General features: G+C 43.7%; 1 protein-coding gene across 1 annotated transcript in view; it reads right to left on the bottom strand.

Annotated features, from left to right (window-relative positions):
• Positions 1 to 18,577, bottom strand: part of LOC135911261 (cyanocobalamin reductase / alkylcobalamin dealkylase-like) — a 39,486-nt gene extending 20,909 nt beyond the window's left edge. Inside the window, exons 1-3 of the mRNA XM_065443461.2 lie at positions 18,353 to 18,577; positions 17,827 to 18,021; positions 380 to 538 (exon numbers count right to left, since the gene is read on the bottom strand). Of these exons, the coding sequence (XP_065299533.1) occupies positions 380 to 538; positions 17,827 to 18,021; positions 18,353 to 18,427 (429 nt within the window). The 5' untranslated portion in view covers positions 18,428 to 18,577. The remainder of the gene's footprint in view (positions 1 to 379; positions 539 to 17,826; positions 18,022 to 18,352) is intronic.
• Between the last annotated feature and the right edge of the window lie 1,433 nt (positions 18,578 to 20,010).

Raw genomic sequence — 20,010 nt, forward strand, 5'->3', positions numbered from 1 at the left:
AGAAATTAAAGGTTTCATCGGTGCACCGCCTCTTGAGGGAGCGATCAGGAAGTGGAGGGAAATTGGACGTCACAAATAATATACTATATTTGGCAGGGATGGCTGCCACATACCTGGAGCCCAACCAGGGAATGACACTGGACGGAAACTATTCAGTTATGTGATCGCCAATGGTACATCCCCACTATAACCAAATACATATACCCAAAGTTGGATTAATGCACAAGTTTAACATTTCAGACCTTGGGGAGCAGAACAACAAAAACACTGATTTTTTCCCAGTTTTCCTGTTTAAAAGTAACATCCGATTTTTACTCCCTGAATTTAAAAACGACAACAAAACCCGGAAATGAAGGATGGTGTCATCACGAAATGTCACCTTTTTTGGTGGTAGTTCCTCGTCAAACTGCATGCCCCTACAGCTGTAGTAGTGGACAGCACCAGCAACATGACCAGCAGTCTGCATGATGACCTTTGGTCGCCGGTTGAGGTGCAGTTCAAAGTCTTGAATCACCTCCAGCACATCACCAGGAAAAGCCTGCGGTTAGAGCCAAATGAATACTTACAACAACAACAATAAAAGAAAACAACAAATTCATTCATCACACGTTAAAGTTACGGTTGTACAAATATTCGAAATTTTAGCTACAAATAAATGGTTCATGCTATTCGATTCATATTCAATTTGAGAGTTCACATTCAAAGTTATCGAATATTCGTCTTGTTCAAACATTCAGATACAGGAAGAGTTTTTGAAATGTGCAGGAGAAAAGACTGATTGATGCAAGTGGAGAGGCTTCCGAATGATTCTGCTGCAGGAGAATCGGGGTTGTCATGCAAATGCACAAGATTTTGAGCGAATCCATGAAAGAAGTAATTTACGCACAATAGTTTTCAGTTGTTGAACATTCATACTATGAATTTTCTCTCCAGATTTAAGCAAATCTATTTGGGCAATGTCACTATGCTTGCATGTCTTTAAAATGACGTGTGGTTACTGTATGGTAACGTGCTTTGCTTCTTCAATGTGCAGTACAGTTCTAGGTGCGTATACTGACATACTTTTTGTTTGTTGAATTACTGTGACTGTCATAGTGCCCCAGATAGAGTCACACTTAGTTGTTCTCATTAACAAGTTTTTCAAATGAGCTAAATTGCAGTTGATAACATTGAATATATCAAATTTATCATAAATGTATAAAAAATGCCAAGCACGCTACACAGGAGCTTTCATGTTTTAGTTTGTTTAGAAGTGATCAAATATTCTACATTCCATTCAATATTTGAAGCATGTTTTTCTAGAATATTCGTGTTTAACTCAATTAGAAAATTATTTCGCTACTCCCACAGCCCTAGTTAAAATATATGATGCTGTAGGACAGCAAAGAAAGCAGTCAGATGAACAGCTTGACAAAGGTACTGGACTGTGCACTGGCAACATCCCAGTGCTCAAAGATGGCAAAGATTTACACACACACACACACACGTGATCAAGTTGCTTCCACAAACATTGGTTCAATTCACATGTGCAACAATCTACATGAACATTTAAAAGGAAAAAAGAACACAGCCAAGAAAAAAGATAACATCCTTACAAATCACTCAATGACAAGACAACAATGAAACCCCAAACTTCAGTTAGGATGTGCACACATACATGTGCAGCTCACTGAAAATGCATCTGGGCTCAGTGTCATTAACACTTGGCATGTGACATGATCAACCCATTCACCCTACAACGAGGTTCCAGGAAAGCATCAAAAGGCCCGTCTATCCCTGGTTCATACTAGTGCCAACTCGTCCCCAGCACTTTTAAGAAAGAAATAGGTAGGAGAATCATTCTACTCAATTTACTTTGACAGATTACCAATTTTACCTGGACAAATTACCATATGAGTGCTGACCAGAAAAAATTCAGTGGCGATGTAGCGGTAAAGCAAGAGAAATGCATTAGCATTATGTGGCAGCTTTTCGAGGTCCCATATCCATGACTTAAACCGCATTCATCACATTGCAAAATGTTGTTCAGAAGCTCACCTGACACTTGTCCTTTCTCTTCGAGGAGTGAAGTGCAACTAACGGTGGCTAGAGAAGCATATGGGTTGTAGCGCTCCTAACTAGAACGGCAACAGAAATGACATCATCTAAGTGAGACGGGTGTCGTCCGCCATTTTATTCCAACCTCTTCCTTCTCACTTCTCCCCTAGCACCTTCCTTCGTCTTCTTTCATGCGTCCAGCGCAGACCGCTTCACTCTTCCGGATTTCTTTTAATTACACCTCCTGGGGTAATACTTGAATACGTTTCCAATAGCGGCGCACTCCGTTTGGCCCGAGGCTCCGGCGTACCAGACATTCTTCAATATTCCATGCTGGCATGCAGTCTTAATAACTTGAAATGGTCCGCAATATTTTGAATTTGAGGGCACAGCTCCTTTCCTTACAAGGACATAGTCTCCAGGCTGTATGTCCGGTATCTCGCTACTGTGCCTTTTATCAAAGTTTCGCTTCATGCGGCGCTTGTAGATCTCCTGTTCTTTGACAGTTTTCCTTACTTCCGCAAGTTCGAGGTTCTCTAGGAGACCTAGCTCACGATCTGCAGGAAGTATGGGCGCTGTACCTGAAGTTACAAAATGAGGGCTGCAGCCTAAACTCGTGGTGTATGATCTGTTGTGATGCTTCACAGCGGCCTCGAGACAGCACTTCCAGCCACCGGCAAAGTCTGGATACATCTTCAGATACTGTTTGATGTCTCGTATGGCACGTTCCGCTAGGCCGTTTGCTGCCGGGTGGTATGGAGAAGAATACTTTATCATGATGCCGTGCTCCTGGGCCCACTTTGATAATTTGGCACTCCGAAAAGCCGGCCCGTTGTCGCAGACGAGCGTCTTTGTGTGTTTAAAACACTCAGCTTTGAGGAGGTCTATTACGCTGTTTGCGTCTTCTTTGCCAGCTTTAGCCGCAATCGTCCGTGTGCACTCATCTATGGAGAGCAAGAAAGCTTGCGTTCGCTTGACTCCTTCCCCCTTCTTTTTGAGCTCCGCGAAGTCCAAATGAATTACTTCGAACGGGATGCTTGAATATTCAGGGTTTGTCATAACGTCTGTCGATTGCTTGAATTTAACTTTGTTCACCTGGCAGAGGTGGCATGTGCGGATGTAATGGCTGATGTCGTTTTTCATGCCCGGCCATGTGAATCTCATGAGCAATTTCTTATAAGTGCGCCAGAAGCCATCATGTCCACCCGATTCAGGGGTGTCGTGGTATAGATGAAGAATCCTTGGAATCATAGTTGGTGGTACGTGATACCTTCCATTGATAAACTGGAGCTCTTCTGTACCTTCCCATAGCTTAATATGATTGATTGTATCTGGATTATTGCTTGATTCCTGTACAAGTAATCTTGATAGTGCGTCAGCGTCAGTGAGGAGTGGGCCAGGACGGTGCGAAATTACGAAATCAAATTGTTGCAGATAGTTCACCCATCTAGCAATGCGGCCTCTTGGCTGGGCCATGCTCAGAAGTTGAGTCAATGCTTGATGGTCCGTGAAAAGTATGAATTTGGCACCTTCCAGGTAAGTACGAAAGTACTGCACAGCTTTTAAGACGGCCAGAGCTTCCTTTTCTGTGGTACAGTAATTGATTTCGGCGGGTTTCAGGGTATAGCTGTAGTACCCCACGACGTAGTGTTTGGTTTGATCAGCTTGTTTGGATGGCTTCTGGTATAGAACTGCACCGGTAGCATAATGTGATGCGTCCGTGTTCAGCACGAAAGGCAAGGAAAAATCTGGTATTCGCAAGATGGGGTCCGACGATATTAGTTTTACAAGCTCACGATAGACAGCTTCGCACTTCTCGTCCCAATGAAAAGGCACGTCTTTCTGAGTTAAACGTGTGAGGCACCTTGTTTTCAGTGCGTAGTCTTTGATAAACGCCCGGAAGTGTCCTGCAAGGCCAAGAAAAACGCGCAGGGAGTGCACATCATAAGGCTTTACCAGCTTGGAGATTCTCTCTACCGATTCTTGCTTGGTGCTTTTAGTCTGTCCATCAAACACCCTGCCAAGAAATACTACGGTATCTTGAAAGAACGCACTTTTCTTGAAGTTGACTTTGAGTTGGGCAAGACTGAGGGCATGAAGAACTTTTGAAAGATGACTACGGTGTTCGTCCTTTGTCTTTGAGTAGATGATGATGTCGTCGATGTACACATTGCAAAATGTGCCCAGGTAAGGTTTCAGAATGTCCGTCATAATCTTCTGAAACCACGCAGGGGAGTTTTTCCAACCAAATGGTAGGCGGTTGTACTCAAACAAGTCAAATGGGGTTATGAACGCGGTGTACTTCTTCGTTTCTTCACTTAGTGGAATCTGCCAAAAGCCCTTGCAGAGATCTATTCGTGAAAACCAATGGCAACCACCGGTTTCGTCAATGATGTCGTCGATTCTCGGCATTGGATAAGGCATCAATTCAGTTTGACGATTGAGAGCCCGGTAGTCTGTGCAGAGGCGGAATGTCCCGTCTTCTTTAGGTGCAATAGTGATAGGAGAAGCAAATGGGGATACAGAAGGCCGGATGATACCTGTGTCTAACATTTCTTGCAACTCCTTTTTCAGCCACACCTTTTTATCTCTGGACATATTATAGGGGGTTCTACGAACCACTGTTTTATCTGCGAGCTCGAAAGGAACGACATGGGATTTCATTGCTGGAGGGTAGCTTCCTATGCATATAAGCTCTGGGTACTTAGTCTTGATGTCTTCGTGGTGAAAAATTAGCCTTGATACACTAGGTTCTTCACCAGGGTCTTCTGTTCTTATCGTGTCTTCGGCCATTACCTTGTCATCCCAATAGAGGTTCATCTTAAGTTTTTTCATGTCTGGACGGGACAAAAGAAAATCGTAGGTGACATTGGGAATGGCCAATACGTCACTGGTAATAGCATTTCCTTGAAATTCAATAGCCAGGGTTACCCATTCGCTATGCATGGTCACTGACCCATCGTAGGCTTGGACACGCAATGTTCTACCAGCGTGCAGACGACTGGCATCCACTCGAGTCTTGTTGATAATAGATACCGAAGCTCCACTGTCAACGAGAGCCTTCACTTCAATGCCATCTACCTTAATGGGTGCGTACAATAAGCTTGACGACACCAAATATACTGTCCCACTGAAGCTCTTTTTCTGGGGCTTGTGATGCACGGTAGACAGATTATGTGGAAGTAGGTTGCCGTGAACTGCGGTAATTGGTTCTTCACCATCCTCACAGTCATGATTTACGCTTCCCAGAGATTTGTTTATGAAGCTGTGTTCACATTCAGTTGACGGCAACGACTCTAGATTGGAATCAAGTTGCTCTGTTCTACCATCTGGCTGTCTTCTCGATGTAATTCTTGGCACTGAGGTCTGTAGAAAGTTCAGAAGGTCATCAAACGTTCTTGGACCTTTGAGCTGGACATGACAACGGATCTCGATACACAACCCTTGCGTTATCAAAGCTACAACAGCAGAAGACGACAGCTTCGGTTCTGCAGAATACAACAGGCGACGCTTCTCAAGACAGTACTCAAGCAGAGAGCCACCTGTATAACTGAACCGCAGTGCCGCATCCCATCTTTCTACTGCGTTGCCTTCGAAAGCCCCTAAAAAGTTGCTTTTCCACAGTTCCCAACATGTTGTTCCATAATCCATGAGGTGCACGTCATACCATTTTCTGGCTATACCGCCCAAATAGCGGCGCATATGCAAAATCTTTGTGTCGTCGGAGTGCCACAGATTCTTGTCACAGGCGTACTCAAAAAAACACAGCCAGTAGTGTGCATTTTGCGATTTTCCTTCAAAAACATCTGGTTCAACAATACTTCGTGCTGACTGCTCTCGACTAAGCGCTTGGACGAAAGTTCTCATTATTTCGATCTGTTGTATAATGTTCCTTTGCAGTTCCATAACACTCAAGTCTAGGCTCACCTTCCCGGCAGGCGTTTCCTCTTTGAGGGTGCCACGTCGTATGGGTTCCAGAACGAGTTCGCTCAGTGTCTGCAGTTGTAGATTCACTGTCACCGATCCTGTTTGCACGAGGGCTTGGCGGCTGATTGCAGCTTGTTGCAGTACCACGTTGATCAGCGCGGTAGAACTAACTTCAAGAGGAAGGTCCGTCGCTGGCTCACCGTGCACTTGGTATCGGGTGAACACAACAGACTCTGATGACGCCTGGTCGACGAAAAACGTCACCCGCATCGCTGGTCTTCGAAAACTGTCGGCTGCGCCAAAATGTAGCGTTCCTAACTAGAACGGCAACAGAAATGACATCATCTAAGTGAGACGGGTGTCGTCCGCCATTTTATTCCAACCTCTTCCTTCTCACTTCTCCCCTAGCACCTTCCTTCGTCTTCTTTCATGCGTCCAGCGCAGACCGCTTCATGGGTCTCATAAAGAGGGAACCACTTCCATCGACGGCGTCTAAGATGTTCGGCTCAATAAAGTTGTCTCTCTCTCTCTCTCTCTCTCTCTCTATATATATATATATATATATATATATATATATATATATATATAGTCACATCATAATGAACGTAAAGAACACAGCAGCAAAACTGTGAATGACGTAACTAACTTTTATTGGGCGAAATTGTGCCCACAAAACAGGTGACACTCGAAGCATAACAATAGCGGTGAACACAGCCAGCGATCATCAAAATCTGATCACCAGGTCAAGCGCTGATCAAATCACTTTCATACAGCTCACATTGAAGATTCCAGTGTTATCGCTGCTGCCCACCTGGTTTCGTGAAACTACTACACAATTTGTGCCGCATGTGCAATCTGATTGCACAAGGTTCGGCAACAACATACGCAATAGACAGAATCAATGATAACAATTCCGTAAGTTCTAAATCATGCAGACACAAGTTGCGCTGAGCGATAACATTAGCTGTTAGGTTAAATGCAGTCCCTGAGAAAAGGATAAATAAGTGCCTATGTCAATACATGCACACATACATTTAGTTGTGCCTCTCATCTTTCTAAATACACTTGGCCCATTGAAAAATCCAGTCATCACAAACAAGCACACGCACAAACATGCACATACACTCACTCCCTTCTAAGCTCTCCCATCTCCTCTCTATGTCTACCATGTGACCGGCTCCCCCCCCCCCCCACACACACTTTTTTCCAGTTTCGCACTCCTAATGCTAATGCATAAGTACCATCACAGCACATGACTATCACCATTTGCCATGTGTGCTTAGCATTGTAGTCGCTCACAGAAATAATGAATTATCTATGAGAGCATGACAAGCACAGCCAACCAGCTTCTTGTCCCAGTCCTCACATTTTGTCCCATCTCCATTAGCCCAACTTCTTGCATTAACAAGAAGCTTCACTGCAGAAATGGACAAAATTGTTCTTCTTTGTATCCGCTACAGACAATTCGATGAGATTTGTTGCATTGAAAGGAGAAAAAGACAAAATCTATCAACTGCACATCAATTCTTTTTTCTTTCTTTACAGATTCTTCAAAATTCAATTAAAAGAAAGAATAATTTCAAAAACTGAACTTTACAACTCGATAATAAAATTTATATCCCAATTCTCAAAGTTGCCTTCTGCCTTGCAATAGCTATTAAGTAAGCCTTTGCAAATCTCTCACATGCACTGCAACTATTTCCCTTAAGCTGTCAACTCAAGTCAAAATATTCCACTTCAGATGCTCTAACAGATGCAGCTAACAAAACACCTTTATCTTTTTGGCATAGAGTTACGGACTTGTAAGTGTGATAGTGTGAGTGCAACACATGCCTGACTTTCACTTTCATCATCTGTACATATCATCATCCATTGTACATCTTCCTCGGCTATGTCAACTGCTGCATCATCTTCGTGGTGACAGCTTGATCTTTGTGGTGGCAGCATGTGCTGGGCTGGAATAAAATGGTTTCTTACAAGTGGTGGAAGGTGCTTTTCGTTCCCCAAGAACTCTCGCACATACTCACTGGAGCTCCGCTCAGGTCGCCTCGGTCACCGAGTGCTTCACCTACAGCACTATGATTTCAATGTCACCTACAGGACCGCTACTCTCTCTCGCTACCCTCTGGTGAACCATGACGACCCACCACCGTGTCTTCATACTAGCATACATCCTAAGTCCTCTTCATCGGCTTTACCCATCGCAATGCTCGACTGGCTAAGACCCGACATCCTATCTGTCCTTGTGTCCCATCAACATGTCGACCCATACTGCCGAATTATTCTCAAATGCATGGAAGATTTTTCTTCATCTCCGAAGACCCAACTTCATTGACAACTTAATCAATTCAAGCTGCACAGTGGGGCTTTACATTGCTCTATATTTATCACGTTGATGGCAACAAATGAAATTATGAAACATTTTTAATATTCCCTTTGGAGCCAAGCGTGTGTCGTTATGTTGTAGAGGGGATTCAGAAACAACCAATCCAATTTCTAGTGGTAATGCACATGCTGCGTGTTGATTTTTTTCGGTGCTTAAAAAAAGCTCACAAAATATGAAATAAAATTATGTGACTGCACTCATGCGCTATCGTATTGCAGCACTCTAAACCGTGCTTCGAGCCCATCAATTATCAGGGACGACAGCACTTCCTTTCTGTGTGCTACCGTAAAAAATGATGACACCGTGAAGCCGATGCCTAGAGCCATGGTCGCTCACTTCACCACGGTTCGTGCACACGGTTCTGTCACTCGGTTGTTTCTGAACCCCTGTACAATGTAACAAACGCACTTGGCCATAAAGTGAATATTAAAAATTGTTCATAATTGATTTTAGTAAATTCACTAATTAAGTTGAATATAGAATATACTCTAAGGAGTGACATATGATGGCAAACCATGTGTCATTATTTATTTATTTATTCACATTACTTTACAAGCGTAAGTTGAGTAAGGGGGGCAAGAGTAATCACATGACATAAATAGCAACATCGTTATACAATATTAATACGCAACGACTTCAGGTTATCATGGAATGTTTCACGATTGGAGATGAATGCAATGTGATCCGGGAGAGTGTTCCAATGTGCAATAGCTCTTGGTACTGGTGATAAGTTAAATGCCTGCGTTTGACCATGAACACACATGAAACTAAGTGTGTTGTGAATGCAACGAGATGTGGCACAAGAGCATGAAGTGGCAAACAGCGAAAGTTATTACTATAGATGTACCTGTGAAACAGACATAAAAGAGAATGATGCAGCAATTTTCTAATGGCTTAAATACAAGGTCTTGGTTTATTCGGGTAATGCTTGAATGATAGTCGTAGTTGCCAGAGATGAATCTGGCTGCCCTATTCAGAACGACTTCCAACATACGGATTAGATTATCTTGATATGGGGACCATGTGGATGAAGCGTATTCTAGTTGTGGGTGAACGTAAGTAAGATATGCTAGCTTCATACATTAGAAGGTGCATTACGCCAGTTTCTATGCAGGTAGCCGAGAGATTGAGAAGCTTTGGATGAGACAGTTGCTATATGCGTTGTCCAGGATAAGTCCGATGAAAGATAAATGCCAAAATATTTGTATGATGGAGCAGCTGAAACTACGGTATTATTAATCGAATAGTGGAACACTAAGTTAGCGCGTTTTCGACTAAATGAGATTAACTTGCATTTGGAGGCATTAAGGGGCATCACCACAACGACCATTACTTTACTGACCATTAGTTTCATTCAGCTGCAGATAACCACTTTTTTTTAATTCTTGGTTCAAATTACGAGAAACAACCTGTACATGAAGATTATATATTAGACTGGGAAAGCTTAGGAGTGACGATCAATGGCAAATTTCTCAACAACCTTCGGTTTGCAGATGACGTTGTCCTGCTCAGCAGCACTGGGCATAAATTGCAACAACTGATTGAAGATCTTGAAAGAGAAACTAACAGTGGGGTTGAAGATTATTATGCGGAAGACAAAGGTTACGTTCAATAGCTTCGCAAGGAAACAATAATTCATGATCACCAGTGAGCCTTTAGAGTCTATGCAGGAGTGTCTATTTAGGCCAATTATTCATGCAAAGACTGATCATGAGAAGGAAATTTACAGAAGAATAAAAATAGGTTGGAGTGCACATGGCAGACATTAACAAGTCCTGACTGGAATCTCCCCACTGTCATTGAAAGGAAAAGTGTACCATCATTGCATTCTACTTGTGCTAGCATATGGGGCAGAAACTTGGAGGTTGACAAAGAAGCTCAAGAACAAGTTAAGGACCATACAAAGACCAATGGAATGAAAAATTTTACGTATAACGTAAAGAAACAGGAAGAGAGCGGTGTGGATAAGAGAGCAAACAGGGATAGCTGATATTCTAATTGACATTAAGAGAAAGAAATGGAGTTGGGCAGGCCATTTCAAGAATGTGTAGGGTAGATAACTGGTGGAATAAGTGCCAAGAGAAGGGAAGCGCAGTTGAGGATGGCAGATAATTAGGTGGAGTGACGAAATTAGGAAATTTGCAGGCGCATGTTGGAATGAGCTAGTGCAAGGCAGAGGTAATTGAAGATCGCTGGGAGAGGCCTTTGTCCCGCCAGCAAACATAAAAGTAGGCTAATGATGATGATATGAACATTAATTCAGGCATGTGCATTGACATTTGCAAGACTTGTGACAACGTAGGTCTCAGATGTAGAGTGCAGATAAGAGTGCATGTACAAGGTCACACGCACGTGTGTGTGTGTGCATGTTTGTGTGTGTGTTCATTGTACATTCTTATACTGTGGTGTATGGCATATTCTTGTGATGTCCACTGCAGACAGCATTGCACTTGTGTTCTAGCTTATGAGATTAGATTGCAAACCAGTAGTTTTTTTAGTCACAACTTGTGAATTACTCGCGGGATCTCGTTTTTGAGTGCTTTTGCATTGCCATGGTTTTCGTATTCCGAGAATTTTCGTCTTTTTATTGCATGTCAGAGCAGAGGAGTAGCCGGCGCCTTGCAGAGGCGCAAGAATCTCCTTACAGAGATTTAAAATATAAAAGGGGGGAGTATGGCTGTACCCTGCCACCAACTTCCCAACAGGTGGGTGTCCTAAGTGCCCTAGAACTCCCGTAGTTGCCAAGCACCGGGCAGGAAGCGCGCTTGTACCTTCTTTACCAGCAGGCACCCGGTGGCAACATTTGCCTACCTGCAACGGATGCTCGACTATTTCCCCAAAACTGTGATGAGAGAAGGGGAACTCGGAGACCACAAATCTCTATGGGGCCCCCTTTTGAGAAAAAAAAACCACATAAACAACCAAGCACCTGGCACTTGGGGTGATGGTGGGAGATTGTGAGGATGAGGAAGATGGCAGCTAGATAAACGAACGACGCTACCTTGAAAGTTGTCTAAGGATCTTATGGGTGACATGAGACAGGTGCTAGCTGGTTAGTTGTCAAGGAACTGTGGTAACTGTGTTTTTCAGCCACAAGATGACAGCACAGTAGAAAAGAGCAGCATTAAAATAGTCCCTTTTCGTTTATTGTAACGCTACTTTTTGTGCAATGACATTGGCCAAGCTAATGGCAGCATCGCAGGCTTTGCAATCGGTGTATGAAAAGGTAAAGTTATCATCCACCCAACAGCATGAAGCTACACAGGAAACACACACGCTTTTCTTTGGTAGCTTTGTGCTAGTCGAGTGAATGACAATTTTTCCCTTTCCTGAACTTTCCTCCACTTTACGCGGTTCCGCAGAACTGATATGCCATAGTCAGAGTATATGTGCACAGTTTATGTGATTTATAAGCTGGGAAATGTAAACACAAATGTTGCAATGGATCAATGTGCAACAGACAAGCACCAGCGTCCAGATTTCACACTTGACTTCAATGATGACTTACAGCAGCTTCCACCTTGCAGGCAAAAAATTAGTGTCATCTTGAAGTCACTTGATGAATAATTTTTGCGCAGATCGTAAACCTCACACCTACCAACCAGCTTGAATGCCAGTCTTGTAATTAAAAAGGGAAGTAACTAAATGAACAGCTTCATTGTAAGATCAGCTGCACAATACCTTGAAACAAAGCGAGGCTATCGTTTTATGGAGGCTTTAGCACCTGTATCTTTCCACTTATTTTTGTTTTGGTTGCACGCAAGACATTTTATAATAACCATGCATTTCAGTTTATTACTGCGTTTCATCCATAGTAGACAACACTATGGAAATTACACAACTAGTGCAATCAGAGAAGTATCTCTCCACGCACAGTGCAGTTATTTTTGATCTGCAAATGCTTTCATTGGAATAACTACTTCGTATATTGCAACTATAACTTGTGAACGTAAGATTAGGCGAAATCACATATTATTTATACACTTTTACGGTTCTTGCATGCGGTGTACCGTATTTTGGTCACAAGCGCAAGCAATGCATTGTGGCCACTGGTCACAGAAAAGCGTCCAACTGCTTTTTTGGTGGTATATTGGTTCAGGCTTACGATGCCTTTCCTGTAGTAATTCTCATATTTTCCAACATAAAAGCATGAGATGATGTTACATTGAATTCTACGGTGCATACCTATGTCTTTCTTTCATATGTAATCCAATGTTATTTGGTTGCATACATAATTAATTTATTTATTAATGGATTTTATTGGTGCCAGGGCCATGGTAATGGGTTGTCAATGGTGCATGAACTGTGAATGCAACAAGGCTGTAAAAGGGCCTTGAAAGTGTTGGCGGCTGTGGAGTTCCTAAAAGATGTATTTATTGAAGCTAGGAATATGGATGTGATGAGGTACAATGTGATAATAAACCATTCTGGCTCACGAATACAGTCCCTCTAGTCTTTGTGCATTGCCCACTATGTATGAAAATGACTACAGGAAGCAGATACAGATGTGTGCATTCAATCCAGAAGCAACTTTCCACATAACAGTCCAGGATTGATTGTGTCAACATATGGAAAAAGAATGAGGCCATGCGATGTTCAAACATAATAAAGCCTACTCTCCTGGTAAACAAAAAGAGAGAATGGTGGCCGATGCCATGATGTATTTTTATACTGTATGTCTGAAATTTGTACCACGCTCTTTGAACGTGCAGCGAGCCTCAAAGTGCGACAAGAATCACAATATTCACAGCTTTAGACAACACAAATGCAGTTGGCAAAGATCAGTGAGCACAAGTATACCAGAAATGAGCATTGTAAATAATGAGACAATGTTGTTACTTCTTTTAGACATCTCATGCATGGGCATAGACATATATATACATTTTTAATAACCCAAGTGCCCATGGGGCATCACCTAGGGGGAAGAAAGGATAAAATGGCTGGAGTAATAGCAAAATATGCCATAAATACAATGAAAATAAAATAACATGATACAAACTAGCATATATTATACAATGTACAATGGCAGTAGACAACAGTTAGCACATACCTAAATCATATAATAAGAGAACTAAAAAAGAAATGAAAAAAGAAACACAGACTATAAAGCAATTTATACAAGCAAGGAAAACAGAAAAAGCCATAGGCAAAGCAGCAGCTGGCTGTGTTGCAGTCTTGGCATTATGAGAAGCAATGCACTAAGCGCATTCTCAAATGAATCAATGTTGTCTACGAAGACAATGCCTTGAGGATGCTCATTCCATTCATCCACATGTAACGCAAATGAACAGAAGGTCTTGGAAAATATTACACATAACCTTACAGGGACAACCAATGGGAAACCTTAAAGAAGTTTAGACTGATGAAGTAGTTTTTGAAAACTCCATTTTTGTCAATTATCTGGTAATAGGTTGATTATCAGATGAGCTAATGAAGGCCAAACATTCATTTCTAGATTTCATGTCAAAAACTCAGAATTGGTACGTTAGTGTTATGTCACGGATTTCAACATGTTTTATGTATTTAGGCAGTTGCTGACCAGTATTACCTCTTGAGATTACTGATTTCAGTCTTTGGCTCCTATAGATTGCAATGCAGTTCACCTTACCAATGAAAAATTGACTGGGGCTGAGTAAATACCGTCAAAATGCACGTCATCATGGTGAGCTGGCATGTGCACGAACTTCAACCCGGCGTCGCCATCTGCACTTTGCTTTTCACATCTTTTCTGGCTTACCAAGCCTCAACTCACAGTAAGAGTGGCTTTTTTAGCATTGCAGAAGAGTAATTTAATAACAGAGCTCTCAACTCATGATGCTTTAAGAGTACATTTTCCAATGCCACATTGGACATATATATTAAAAGGACTTTCACAGAGCCTGTGCATACTTGGCATAATTAAAAGCGCAAAGAATAAGCACACTGTGAAAGGAAAGGAGTGGACAAGGGACAACCACTGCCGTCAAATCTTTATTCCATAGTGTCATCTTGAATTATACATACATGATTTGCGCATGCGCAGATGCGTTAATGTAAACAGAAAAAAGATAGGTTTGACTATGTGATACACACCTCAAAGAAACAACGAAACAAAGAAACAGAAAGCGCACAATGCGGCCCTCCTCCCTCTTTTCTTACATACTCAAATATTTACTTACTTAAATATTTTCAGTAGCAAGCGAGTTTGCTCACTAACTTTTGAGGGCAATTTTCACGTTACAAAACAATGCCCGACCACCACAAGAGTTCATGTGCTCTGCCAAGTATGTGCGTTCATTATTTCTTTTGTTCAAGGCAAAACAGCTCCTCTGTGGCCACTCCTTTTCTTTCGTAGTGTGTGTGTTTTTCACACTCTTTAATGATGTCGAATTGATGTATATACGTCATGAGCACTAAGCTACAGCGAACCATTCAGAAGCTTTAAGGAACAAGTGGCCCTGGAGCCTATATGCTCCAACGTGTTTCACACGATAAGATGCACAAAATGGGATGGTGCTGCGAGTTATACGGCTGTCTCACGGTTGACTTATGATCGCGATCAAACCCGATCCGGACCAAATTTCTCGGTCGTGATTGGCTCCTTTGTGCAAGCTGCGCGAGGGAGCCAATTGCAGTGGAGAATTTTGATCTGGATCAGGCTTCATCGCAATCAAAAGTGGCGTGTGAAAATGGTGTTACACAATGTTAGTGGCAAGAAAACGACAGTCGGCGATATGGAAATCGGCACCCATATCCTCGAACCAATTCATAGAAGCCTCCTTATGTTTGATAATTGCAAGCAATATTTTACTCTCGTGACGGCAGAAGTGCTTTCATTTGACGAGTTTGTACTTGCTGGAGCTTAGCACACAGGACACCAACACTGACCATTCTACACACACTATTCACGTGTCATAGCACACGTGATGCTGAGCAAAGAGCATCAAGTTCACTCTACAAGCTGCCCAAACTGGCCAGCTGTAAAGCGGTTAAGCCCTTCTTTACCTAAGTAACCCTCATCTCTGCATTTAGGCAGAAGTGTCACCCTCTCGAGAATCATCATCATCATCATCAGCCTTGTTGTTAGTCTCCCTCCTCATTACATGCACTGCCCAGGAGGAGGATAAACTTTTATTCTACAACCAGCACTTTATGATGGCCGGGCCTAAGCCTTCCATGAAGGGACGTCGAGGGCTTGCCTCGCCGCCGCCTCGCGGGCGTGCTGGATCGCCCAGGTTTGGTCGTCGAGGGCGGAGCTCCGCAGAGCCTCATGCAACCTCGACGAGAGTCGTGGTGTTATGCCCTGCCCATACCCATTTCTTTTTCTTGATTCACTATCATTACTCGCTTCCCTCACCCAATCTGCCCTCTTATTCCCTTAACGTTACAACCATCATTCTTCTTTCCATAGCTCGTTGTGTCGTCCTCAATTCAAGTAGAACCCTTTTCGCAAGCCTCCAAGTTTGTGCCCCCGTAGGTGAGTACTGGAAGACACGAGCTTTATATACTTTCTCTTGAGATAATGGCAAACCAGCTGTTCATGATTGGGAATGCCTGCCAAACTGCACCCCAGCCAATTCTTATTCTTCCGATTATTTCCGTCTCATGATCCGGATCCGCCGTCAATACCTGTCCTAAGTAGATGTATTCCCTTACGACTTCCAGTGTCTCGCTGCCTATTGTAAATTGCTGTTCTTTCCCGAGACTGTTAAGCATTACTTTAGTTTTCTGCAGATTAACTTTTAGACCCACTCTTCTGCTTTGCCTCTCCAGGTCAGTGAGCATGCATTGCAATTGGTCCCCTGAGTTACTAAGCAAGGCAATATCATCAGCGAATCGCAAGTTACTAAGGTATTCTCCATTAACTTTTATCCCCAATTCTTCCCAATCCAGGTCTCTGAATACCTCCTGTAAACACGCTGTGAATAGCATTGGAGATATCGTATCTCCCTGCCTGACGCCTTTCTTTATTGGGATTTTGTTGCTTGCCTTATGGAGGACTACGGTGGCGTTGGAGCCGCTATAGATATCTTCCAGTATTTTTACATATGGCTCATCTACACCCCGATTCCGTAATGCCTCCATGATTGCTGAGGTTTCGACTGAATCAAACGCTTTCTCGTAATCAATGAAAGCTATATATAAGGGTTGGTTATATTCTGCGCATTTCTCTATCACCTGATTGATAGTGTGAATATGGTCTATTGTTGAGTAGCCTTTACGGAATCCTGCCTGGTCCTTTGGTTGACAGAAGTCTAAGGTGTTCCCGATTCTATTTGCAATTACCTTAGTAAATACTTTGTAGGCAACGGACAGTAAGCAGATCGGTCTATAATTTTCAAGTCTTTGGCGTCCCCTTTCTTATGGATTAGGATTATGTTAGCGTTCTTCCAAGATTCCGGTACGCTCGAGGTCATGAGGCATTGCGTATACAGGGTGGCCAGTTTCTCTAGAACAATCTGTGCACCATCCTTCAACAAATCTGCTGTTACCTGATCCTCCCCAGCTGCCTTCCCCCTTTGCATATCTCCTAAGGCTTTCTTTACTTCTTCCGGCATTACCTTCGGGATTTCGAATTCCGCTAGACTATTTTCTCTTCCATTATCGTCGTGGGTGCCACTGGTACTGTATAAATCTTTATAGAACTCCTCAGCCACTTGTACTATCTCATCCATATTAGTAATGATATTGCCGGCTTTGTCTCTTAACGCATACATCTGATTCTTGCCAATTCCTAGTTTCTTCTTCACTGTTTTTAGGCTTCCTCCTTTCCTGAGAGCATGTTCAATTCTATCCATATTATACTTCCTTATGTCAGCTGTCTTACGCTTGTTGATTAACTTCGAAAGTTCTGCCAGTTCTATTCTAGCTGTAGGGTTAGATGCTTTCATACATTGGCGTTTCTTGATCAGATCTTTCGTCTCCTGCGATAGTTTGCTGGTATCCTGCCTAACGGAGTTACCACCGACTTCCATTGCACACTCCTTAATGATGCCCACAATATTGTCGTTCATTGCTTCAACACTAAGGTCCTCTTCCTGAGTTAAAGCCGAATACCTGTTCTGAAGCTTGATCTGGAATTCCTCTATTTTCCCTCTTACCGCTAACTCATTAATCGGCTTCTTATGTACCAGTTTCTTCCGTTCCCTCCTCAGGTCTAGGCTAATTCGAGTTCTTACCATCCTGTGGTCACTGCAGCGCACCTTGCCGAGCACGTTCACATCTTGTATGATGCCAGGGTTAGCGCAGAGTATGAGGTCTATTTCATTTCTAGTCTCGCCGTTCTCTCGAGAATAAAGAATATTTATTCCTGTTATGTGACTAAATTGTGCTAATTTACGCTGCAGCGGTCAACCACGTCGCGCGAGTTTCAGAAACAATTACGCACGAGGCGGCGCTATTTGTGTCAGATTTTGCACAGAACTCTCGTAGAACATGAATACGATGCCTTGTTCCAGGCGGCGGCTGAACACATGCAAGCGCCAACAGCTGCTCACCTGCTTGACTCTGGCGAAGCATGCACTCATGCACTGATCGTACGGGTCCTTCAGCGAAGAGTTCCGGTTGTCCAGGATGAAAGGCAAGAACGCCTTCTCAAACGTCGACGGTGTGCTGATCGCCACGAAACACACGGTGTCCGGGTGGTACGGGAACTTGAACACGTCCGGCACGCATTCGTTGTACCACGAAATCTGGAAGCACCGGCGACGCACACAGGTGAATGACTACCGCGCGCTACAACTCGGCATATCTCTGGCCCGCATGTAATCTTGCGGAGACAGAAAGAAAGCTGCACGTTATCAGGAGTCGTCAAAACACGACGTGGCCTTGAACCGCTCCATACTGTGGAGTACAGGCGACTGACTTATTTCCTCCAAGAGCTGTAATTCAGAGCAGGCGCTTGCTGTTGCTGGTTGAAGGTTGGCCTGCCGTGCTAATAATCGGCTAATAATTTTTTTCTTTCTTTTTCGTACTGCGCGAGTTACCTGGCTTTCACCTCCCTCAAATTGAATATTGCCTTACCTTGAAAGGGTATGTTTCGATGCCCACGGGTGACAGAAGCTGCTCTAGTACAGCAGCTATGCTGTCGATCTGCATCGCAACAGGAGCGCTGCGATGCCCCGTTATTAAACGCACTGGTGCTTCGCGGCGTTCTCACAAGGATGCCGGTCAATGGTGAAATGCGCTTCAATAAACCGCCGCGCCACATGCGCACACCTCGCACGACGGCACGCCATAGAATAAAGAACAACTTTAGAGAAGGGAAACTGTACCTTTGGCAGTGGTTCGAAAATAAGCAGCGGCAGCGCATGGAACTAACTTTCGGGGACGCCAGATATAGTGCCTAGAATATACTGGCTAGTGTGCCGTCCACCAGCTCTTTTCAATGGGCGAGCGTGGCGCCGCCTGCAATGAATGCCCACGATGGCCGGCAGAGGTCGCTGCCACACGGGTGGGTGCAGACTGCGTGTGTCGTCTGCTTCGCATATCAGTTTCGCAGCTGTTGCGTCGGTTTCCGTGTTTGCGTTTTCAGTGTTATAGCAGCGTTGCGTGTTTGTCCTTGGTGTTGTCAAAGAGCGAGTGCGTGGCTGTTATGTTCGTGTGCCTGTCATTGCGAGATCTATGCGGCGGTGGTGAAAAAATGCCGAAGCTATAGAAACAGTGCGAGGAGAGGACCTGCTTTGTGCCGTTGTGTAGAAGCAGTTACCGCTCGAACAAAGGGCGTGTATCCTTGTTCACTCTACCATCTGATACGAAGCGGCAGCAGAATGGGCAAGAATGATCAGGAGAACGGACAGAAGGCCGGCACCAACTGCTGCGGTTTGTGAAAAACATTTCGAAAACAGCATAGCCGAGCGCGCGTTCTCCCGTGAATGATGTTGTCCACGAGATTCCCCGCGATAACACACGCCCACGGTGGAAGTATTCTTCCATCGTATGCTAAGCATTCAGCTTACTTTTCCTGAGTACCAGGGGAAAAAACAAGAAAAAATGAGCAGTAGTGCTTTGATCTACTATACTGCAGGTTATGTTGCACGAAAGATCACTGCCCAAAATTCTTGACCACATCGTGCAGGCTTCTTTTACGTAAGTAAAGCTGAAGCTAGTAACGACGCTGCTTCATTATTGTACTTCCCATTTTGACCATGGAGGCCTTGCCTGTCTATCTTAGACCCACCGTGGTTGCTCAGTGGCTATGGTGTTGGGCTGCTGAGCACGAGGTCGCGGGATCGAATCCCGGCCACGGCGGCCGCATTTCGATGGGGGCGAAATGCGAAAACACCCGTGTGCTTAGATTTAGGTGCACGTTAAAGAACCCCAGGTGGTCAAAATTTCCGGAGTCCTCCACTACGGCGTGCCTCATAATCAGAAAGTGGTTTTGGCACGTAAAACCCCAAATATTATTATTATTATTGTCTATCTTAGCCAGACGTTGTCAACCGCTGTGAAGGCCGTGGAAGATGCTTTTACTGTGTTCTTCAGCAGAAACAAGGTACCAGTAGCGAGTCTAGCTGATTTTTCAGGTCAGCTGCAGACAGCTGGCATTTTCCCAGCTAGGGTGACCAGAGCGTGAAAAACCAGCTTTGACAGCACTTGCAAAGTTCTTTATTTTCTTGAGGTTTTGGTTTTTTTTTTTTGTAAAAGGCATCAACAAAGAGAGGGAAGCGCAAAGGCAACGG

Source organism: Dermacentor albipictus, chromosome 9 (assembly GCF_038994185.2).
Source record: "Dermacentor albipictus isolate Rhodes 1998 colony chromosome 9, USDA_Dalb.pri_finalv2, whole genome shotgun sequence".
Lineage (NCBI taxonomy): Eukaryota > Metazoa > Arthropoda > Arachnida > Ixodida > Ixodidae > Dermacentor > Dermacentor albipictus.